Below are 9,282 nucleotides of genomic sequence, written 5' to 3'. Positions count from 1 at the left end.
GACACCTCCAGAAAGTGACATACTGCTCCTTTAAATCTGAATCTCAAATCAAGATTACTATTGTGAATTCTTGTCAAGTACACTTTAGTAACACAGTGAAAGTCCCGCGTTACTTCACACCTAAAGTAGAAAAACACCAGCTATTCCAGTCAGACGTGTTATTACTCTTATGGCAGTTACAGCCCCGTGTCAAGAGCGGCCTGTGTGACCTTTAACCCCGGGTCAGGTGACATCAGTAGCTCTTCTTCTTCTCTTCACAGTGCGCTCCGGAGAACGGCGGGCGGCAGCGGCACTTCCCTGGAGCAATACACTTCCCTCCGTTCAGACAGGGCGTCGCACACACAGCTACAGGACGAGAGGCACACACACAGTTTAACCACACACATCTGACAATATATATATAAAGTCTTTTTTTTTTTTTTTTACATACCGGTGCGCAGAGCAAGGTGTGTGTAAACAACGTACTGCTCTGGCAAAAATAACTTTTATTTGTGTGTAAATGGAGTGAATCCTAATCTGTTACGAACAGGAAGTGAGCATGGGCACATTTCCAGCTCCATTGACTGGCTCTAATTAACTTTATATTTTAAAAAGACCCCTGGTGGTTCATATTAAGTTAAGATAAGATAATCCTTTATTGTCTCCCATGGGAGAAATTTGTCTCGGGACAGGGGGTAACATGCTTTATCAAAAAACAGGACAACACAACACAAAGCAGCACATAAACAAACACCATAGAACAAAATAAATATGAGACCAAGTCTGACCACGAGTGATGCACCAACACGACCATAAAGTGAAATAGATATTGAAAGTACACTGTACAACTTTTCTCGAGCAAAGTCCTCTACCTGCTTGTCTCCATGGAGATGTTATTGCTTTACCTCGAATGTTCCATAGTGTGACATTAAAGTGAGTGGGATGGATTAACATTTCATATTTACGCTAAAAGTAAAGCCAGACTGGTGCCTCCTAGTGTCTCCGCTCAATTTCATTTCTCTCCAGCGACTAGGTCAGGAATCAGAATACACTAGACGGAACCCCGGCAGTTGTAGACGGCGCCCTGGCCAGTCAGCTGTGAGCTGTGGAGCCATGACGTCAAACTCATCGCGCCTGTCTGTGTCCCTTTTGTGGAACAGTACAACAGTAAACAAAGCGTCGAGATGGATGTAGACGAAGACAGACATTCTGTGTTGGCAATGATTCCCGAGATCGAGGATTTAAAGCCAGAACAAAGAGAATGTTTGATGAATTTTATCAACGGGAAAGACGTTATTGCCCTTCTTCCTACGGGATTTGATGCGTTACATCACGATCAAATAGCAGCGACTGGTTAAATTAAAAAAAAGTACCCGATTACTGTCAAGCAAACAAATCCTAATGCTCCGAGGTCAGACTGATGGAGCTGATGAAACAGGTTACTAAAAGTATGCTCAATTCTACACATGTAGGTGCCGTAAAATCATAGAAAATTCACTTAAGATCATAAAAAAGTCATGGAAAAGTTTTGTAATTTTGTCAGTGAAAAAGAGTGGGAACCCTGTAGACTTCTCATTTCCTGTACATTATAAACTATAATTGCACAGTACACACATTTCATTACAAAACAAACAATTATTCATTACGGGTGTTTCTATTGCAGTCTTTCTTTCTGTGAATCGAGGCGACTCTCCACAGATCTGAACTGTAATGTGCGTAGTGCTGTAACCTGCTTGTCTCGCTCATAATAAATCAGTTTAATCTGTACTGTGGAACATTCTAGATCCTGGTGTTTTTATTTCACTATTTTGTCCATAAATTAATTCCTCTTCCTAATTCAGATAACTCTGCTTTCAATTTGTCCCATAACTGCGAGCCTTGATGAGCTTCATTTGACTGTTTTAGCTCACACTCCCTCGGTCCACGTCTTTACACAGTCTATGGATTAAACATGTGTGCGACGGGAAGAGTAACAGACACTTTTCACACTTCATTCAGTCACTATAGACGTGTGGGTGAAAACACACTGTAGGTTTAGTTTTTACATCTGGGAAAACGCTCAAGTAATGCAGACGGTGATGAATAAACATGAACCAAAATTATATAATCCTTTTGGAACCGATCGAAAAGTAGAGAAGCCAGAAAGACCACCTCCAGAATAGAGACCGATATTTGCACTTTTTAAAGTATATTTTGTTTGGCCCAACCAGCTGCCTAAAGATGCACAGAGATTATATGCAAGAAGTTTTATTTGAACGTTTTAGTTTAAAGAGAGCACTGCAAAAATGTGACTACACTGGACTCTACAGAGTTTGCAGTAAAAGAAGATTGTGGATGAATTTGTGCTTTATTTTAATTAGATCACTGAGGAAAAATGATCCTAAATCAGCTCTTCATAAAATATCGGCAGAGTTTATTGGCCATCGTTTACCGGGCATCGTTTCCTCTGGATTCTAAACAATCAGTATTGACATCAGTTGATTATATAATACAGGGTGTCCCAAAACATTTTACGTAAGTTTGTAGGCCAATAATTCTAGAAATTCTTGATGAAATTATCTCAAATTTTCACAGAATGTATAGAAACAGATCAAGATTGTATACTTAATATTTTATTTTTATTGTATTCAGGTTGAGTCGTTCACTCCCATAGAGAAGTCATTTTGCATCTAAGAATCCGCTCACCCAAGACTGTGTAGCCTTCAATGCAAAATTTGGAAAAACTTGGTACCAAATTAGACTTGGCACCAAAAATTCAAAGAGGAAGGCTGTTTATGCAGGGCTAAATGATCTGGTACGACAAACCATCTTTTGAGGAATCTGCATTTCCAAACTTGTTTTTCACCCAGACTTCTTGGGGGTTCGCAAGAGTTTTTCATAAGCTTGCTTGACCTTCTCCTCCATTAGCCCTGCATAATCAGCCTTCCTCTTTACATTTTTGGTACCAAGTCCAAATTTGTTTGCCAGTTGTGGAAGTCTTTCCAAATTTTGCATTGAAGGCTACACAGTGTTGAGTGAGTGTGTGCGAGCAGATTCCAAGACACAAAATGACTTCTCTTAAACAGAACAAAAATAAAACAGTCTGTTTCTATACATTCTGTGAAATTTTGAGGTTATTTCATCAAGAATTGCCAAAATTACTGCCCTGTGAAATGATGTACATTTTTTGGGACACTCTGTATTATGTAATCGACTCATGTCAATACCAATTGTTTAGAATCCAGAGGAAAAGATGATCATTTTAGACCGATATGCAGCGCAGATTTGGGTGATTTTTCCTCAGTGATCTAATTAAAATAAAGTACATCCACAACCTTATTTTACTACAAAGTGTGTAGAGTCCAAAAATAGAGTGGCGTGTGTGTTAAAAGCACATGCTGGAATAATTTTGCTAAATATTTAATTGCATTTTTTGGACACTGCATTGATACTTCTCAGTTTGAACAAGAGTATTATTTAACATGTAATTGGTCACATTTTTATACAACACTTTTCCACCTTCAGCTCTCAAAGCGCTTTACAACAAGGAACCACACACACATTCACACACACATTCACACACCAGTGTACACAGACACTGGGAGCGAGGTGGGTCTTGCCCAAGGACACAACGACAGCAGTCATCTGTGGGAGCTGGAATCACACCACCAGCCTGTGGGTCAGTGGATCTGACCACTCAACCAATGATGTCGAAGATTGAAGCTGCCAATCTTTGGATCAATGAGTAAACTCTACCAACTAAGGCTACGTTTATATGATGACGGTTTGAACAGAAGACGCATCTTCACTTTTTATTCCGCAGTTAGATGAGCGTTTTTGAGAGGAAATCTGAATGCATATGGTAACTCAAAAGTGGGTGGAATTGGACTGGGTATGCATGCCAGGCGGCTCGGTGGTGACACTAGGTGGTGATGTATGTCAGTGTTTCCCAAAGACTGGGTCGTGACATTCAGGTGGGTCGCAAGAGTTTTTTTTTGGGTCGCCTTGTCACGATCTGCATGTAGGTCTGCGATATACAGTTCTGATGTTCTACATGAGAGAGAGAGTGAATCAGCGAATCCTCTCTGCCTGCCATGAACGAGCTAAAGTTAGGAAATACTGGCTTGGTTGGTTGTCCAAAAAGAAGATGATGAATCAACAAATGTCAGTGCACTTCAGGATACTTACAGATCCTTTTATTGCTGCTTCAGTGTTTTTCAGTGTTTCAAACTTGAGTAATGCTAATTGTTCAGAGACACGATCAATGGTCAAATCCACCTTTATTTTATGATTTACGAGTAATGTCTATTGACTTGGGTCATGAAGGTTTGTGACTTTAAAAAATATAGGTCCCCAGAAAAAAAATGTGGGAAACACTGATGTATGTGACGTAAACGTGTACGTGACGTGAGCAGATCCGACCAGAGTTTTGCGTCTTGGGCAGTGTGGACGGAAACACTACAGCGGAGCATATTCAACTTTTCCACTCTGGAGGGTGATTTCAGATGTTTGCATTTTGAATTCCCAAAAACGCTGTGACCATCTAAACGAAAGGCACTTCTGATAAAAATGTTGTCGTTTTTACCAGGCCCTTAGATACTGTTGCCCACGTGAGAGAAGACTGAAATCTGAATCTAATCCATGAATCCCAAGAGTTTCAGAACACAATGGACATGTTTGTGGAAGTCTAAAACACTGAACTTGCATTTGTCTGCATGGAGTGTTCATTCTTTGCCTTGAATGTTCCACAGTATGGCATTAAATATTGTGTTAAACATTGTGTTAAATGTGTATTGTGCGTGTAGAGTCTCACCGGTGTGGCAGGCCCCTCCCAGCCAGCCGTCCGGACAGCTGCAGATTCCAGGGGCCACGCAGATCCCTCCGTTTCTACATCCCTGAGGACACAGAGCTGCAGACAACACAAGAGAAACAAAAGATCTGATCAGGAGCAGAGCAAGAACCACACAAACCAACACAAAGCACTTTTAGGGTAACCTTTTGGATTCCCCTGCCATTATACCGTTATAACACTGTTTCCTCATCAAAAACATGCCTGAAGAGATTTTAGAAGTCATCCATGCAGGTCTGCGTAATCTAGTGATCTCTCCTGGGCCTGGGTTACCTGTATGAGCCTGTCCAAGATCCAGCCCGCAAGACTACAACTCCACAAACCAGATGAGATGTGCAGTAGTTTCATTAGCGGGATGTACTGTATGTCGACTGTCATGTGATAGTGCTCTGAAGGGGGAGCGCGGGGAGCAAATGTGAAAGGGGACTTGTCAAAAAATAAACTGAAACTAATTACACTTTTTAATACGTTGTTTTCACCTAATACAGCATTTTCAAATCAATAAACGGTAACATGGTGATGTAAATCTGTCAGTCTGTCCCAGGGCAGCTGTGGCTACAAAAGTATCTTACCACCAGTGAAGTGGAGTGAATAAATGCAGTGCTTTGTATTATTATTAATACTTAGTAAAGTAAAACTGTCCATTTTGAAGTAAAGTTGCTCTTATTTTAGTACATTTTAGTTACTTTACGCACATTCAGTGTTGGGAGTAACTTGTTATAAAAGTAACAAATTACTGTAATGCATTGCATGTGGTGTTACAGGGAAAAAAAAGTTAATATTTTACTCGGTACAAATGTGAGTAACGCGCTTTACAATGCTTTTTTAACCTGAATTGAAGTGGTGGGTTTTTCTTCATAGAAATTCGCTAAAATCGCCAGAGGTGCGCCCGCGTAGACGTGAGTTAACCACGGGCGAAAAGACAGACGCAGAACTCTACGCTGTTTAGACCTGGTTTAGACCTGGTTTAGACCTGGGTCAGTTCTGGTTTAGACCTGGTTTACAGTCGTCCCTCGCTCTATCGCGCTTTCACTTTTCGTGGTCTCGCTGTTTCCCTGATTTTTTTAGTGCAATTTTGCATGCTTTTTGTTTTTACAGTGTATGAACACATATTGCGTTCCTCCCGCTGCGTCCTGATTGGCTAAGGGACTCCTGTCTCCTGTACAGTACAGAATGTGTTGTCGATCTGTATCAGTGTGATTCTGAAGTGCTGTATGTTTGTAAGTTTTCTCCCCGACAAAACCCACAATGTCGACGAAACGTTCTGCACTGACAAAGTCTCCTGCGCTCACACCCAAAAGGCAGAGGAAGATGCAAACCATTGCACAAGAAGTTGGACTTCTGGACACGCTGAAGGAAGGTAGAAGTTACGCGCTATAGCAGAGTCTTGCACCGGGTTGGGTATCTGCAAATAGTTGCTGAAATCAGGGCTGCGAGCCCGAGCAGCAGGTCTGTGCCAATGCGGTCACCTCCTTCGAGCCCGTCCCGACAGTGAGTCCTGTTTTAGTCCGAGTTCACTTCTGGTTTAGTCCTGGTTTGGTTCTGGTTTAGTCTTATTTTAGTCCTAGTTCAGTCCTGGTTTAGTCCTCCTCTTCAGTCCTGGAATCAGTCAGAGGTTAGTCCTGTTATAGTCCTGGTTCAGCTCTGGTTTAGTCCTGGTTTAGACCTGGTTTAGTCCTGGTTCAGTCCATATACAGCGCAAAAGTTCAGCATCTTCGCAGTTACTTTGGTGAGAGTAACTTAAAGTAATGCAATAGTAATGTAATGTCTGACATTTTAAATGCAGTAATATTGTAATATATCGAATGACTTTGAAATGACAGTAATAAGTCATAAATAAAACATTACAGTTTTAAAGTAACTTGCCCAACAGTACTCACATTCACATACATTTATAAGTTCAGCAAACTTTGACCTGTTCTATCTGAACACAGTGAAGCGTAAAGTAAGAGTCACATGATCTCACCCTCCTGACAGCGAGCTCCGGTCCAGGAGGAGGGGCAGATACAGCGGGGCACTCCGTTCACCGCAGAACACTCTCCACCGTTCCAACAGCCTCCATCACACGTCACTGCAGCGGCACCGCAGCAACACAACACAACACAATATAATATAATACAAGACAATACACACTGGTCATAGTCACATGTTCTTAAATGATGTCCTCACCTTTATGACAGTACCGTCCTCCGTATCCCTCCTGACATCTGCACTTCCCAGGCCTCAGACACACTCCTCCGTTCTTACATTTGGGAAAACACGTCGCTACAACAACAAGGATTTATTGTGAATGACTAAAGTAAGAGCAAACTAAACTTAAACTGAAGCTAGAGTGTAGACTGTAGACCAGGAGTATTATACAGGAGCGTCTAAGCACCAGGTCCAAACCTGCTGTCAAACTAACACAGTAATAACCAGGCCAAGGGATAAGACCAGGACTCCAACTAACAAGTATTTACTTGTCCACTACTACTATTGTTTTTCCCCAAATTTTTCAATCGGTCAACAAATTTATCTCTATTGTACATTGATTTTTTTTTATTTTTTTTTTATTAATACATTATTAACCAAATAAACTTGCAAAATGGAGACTGGAGGATTCCACAGAACAGCCTGTATATAAAAATGTGAATGCATTTATTTTATTTATGTGTATTTTTCAGATGTGTTTTAGAGTCTGAACAATCCAGATAATGATTAGGATTATTATAATATAACTACTGTAATTATATATATATATATATATATATATATATATATATATATATATATATATATATATATATATATATATGTGTGTGTGTGTGTGTGTGTGTGTGTATAGTCGACTAGTCACGATTAGTCGATTAATCGTTGCAGCCCTGCATAAGACTCTAGAGCCCCTCCAGAAGTAGTTTTAGACCATGTTAGACCTGCCTGAGTCCTGATTTAGAAGTGGTTAGTTCTTGGTTTGTTTGCACCAGTCTGAGAAAAGTCTGAGCACGTGTTGCTCGTGTTCTATCAGTTAGTCCATCTACTGCAGCAAGACCATAATGCAAATAAGAAACCACTTTACCACAGCGACATAACGAGCCGGTAATTAAGGCTCACCGCGGTGGTAGAGTCCACATGCACATGCACATGCACATCCATACACATCCATACACATCCATGCACATCCATACACATCCATGCACATCTCACCGAACTGGCACGTCTCGCCCTCGTATCCTCGGGAGCAGAAGCACGTGTTGTTGCGGATGCAGATGCCTCCGTGTTCACACCGGGGCTCGCACTGCGCCTTCGGGTCAAACACGAAGCCCAGAGCCACCCCCCGAGGAGCGTCCGAGCGCGCCACGCACAGCCCGCACAGAGCCAACACCGCCCCGCACACCGCCAGGACAACCGCCGCTCCACACGCACGACGCTCAGCCATTGTTCCTAAAGTGGGACACAGGGACACGCAGGGACACAGATGGACACGGAGCCGCTCCTGGAGCTCACAGAGTCCAGCCCAGGTTAGAGCCGAGAGGGCGGGGAGTGCGCGCTCTCCGGGGAAGAGCTCAGAGCTCAGGACAGATCTGCTTTTACATGATGATGCAGATTTAAGGGAGTTTGGGTGAGCAGATTTTGAAAATCCAAAAGTGAGACACACCGGGGTTGGGATGGTTGGTATGAAGAAAACTGCATTTTTGTTTATGGTCATTTGCACGGTTATCAAACACGGTTTTCAAACAAATTACATTTTATGCTCCTCTTTAATGTTTCCAAGCATCAGATTAGTCAAAAATTGTGATAGTCCTGTTTCAGTCCTGGTTTAAACTTGGTTCAGTCCTGGTTTAGACTTGGTTTAGATCAAATTTGTCAAAAATAGGACACTTGAGACATTTCTTTTAAAAAATAAATAAATAAATCGCATCATGGGACAAATCACTGGTTTTATGAATCTGATTTGAGACAAGGGACACAGGTCTCTGAACTGGGACTGTCCTGGGTAAATTTAGTCAGTTATTTATTTTAAACCTGCACAATTCACATAACAGCATAACAATACACAGATACAAGTTTGCATTTGAAAAGGGGATGGATGAAGCAAACCTTTTACTTTTCCAATCCCCTCCCACAAAAGGGACGTCTGGTCACCATAATTTAAAGAACACTGCTTTTTGTGACGCTCCCAAAAGCAAACTAATAAAAACATGAAAAAACATTAGACATTACAAAAACTTCCTGTCATATACAAAACTTTGAGAACTTTTTCCCATTCAAAAGATACAATAGCCTTTTAAATTGAAAATTGTTTATCGCTATGGTAACAGCCCTAGATTCTCATCATTCTGAAATCCATGGACATAGGGCTATAATCTGGCTACATTACACTCTCGTCCTCTGCTCTAGGTTAGTTAGTTTAGTTGAACCCATGGTGAATTAAAGGTCCTGTATCACGCAAAAAGGACTTGTGAGCTTTGAATCGTGTTCTAATGTTGTTACCTCCC

General features: G+C 41.4%; 1 protein-coding gene across 1 annotated transcript; it reads right to left on the bottom strand.

Annotated features, from left to right (window-relative positions):
• Window positions 1-232: 232 nt before the first annotated feature.
• seraf (Schwann cell-specific EGF-like repeat autocrine factor) lies at window positions 233-8,222 on the bottom strand. Its single transcript, XM_020920861.2, has 5 exons — window positions 7,991-8,222; window positions 6,977-7,072; window positions 6,774-6,878; window positions 4,772-4,867; window positions 233-345 (listed from the first exon to the last, which is right to left on the bottom strand). The coding sequence occupies exons 1-5, from the start codon at window positions 8,220-8,222 to the stop codon at window positions 233-235; spliced, it is 642 nt and encodes a 213-aa protein (XP_020776520.1).
• Window positions 8,223-9,282: the final 1,060 nt, after the last annotated feature.

The sequence above is a fragment of the Boleophthalmus pectinirostris genome, unplaced genomic scaffold (genome assembly GCF_026225935.1).
Source record: "Boleophthalmus pectinirostris isolate CB_2022bp ecotype Guang Dong unplaced genomic scaffold, ASM2622593v1 HiC_scaffold_6, whole genome shotgun sequence".
Classification (NCBI taxonomy): domain Eukaryota; kingdom Metazoa; phylum Chordata; class Actinopteri; order Gobiiformes; family Gobiidae; genus Boleophthalmus; species Boleophthalmus pectinirostris.
This window is presented reverse-complemented; position numbering and strand designations above follow the sequence as displayed.

Bases quoted from the DNA above. Each gene is read 5' to 3' on its own strand.
- seraf (XM_020920861.2), bottom strand. From the start codon at position 8,222: ATGGCTGAGCGTCGTGCGTGTGGAGCGGCGGTTGTCCTGGCGGTGTGC. The intron at 7,073-7,990 runs GTGAGATGTGCA...TTGTTGTTGTAG, and splicing joins GGGCGAGACGTGCCAGTTCG to CGACGTGTTTTCCCAAATGT. The intron at 4,868-6,773 runs GTGAGATCATGT...TGTTGTCTGCAG, and splicing joins CGGAGCTCGCTGTCAGGAGG to CTCTGTGTCCTCAGGGATGT.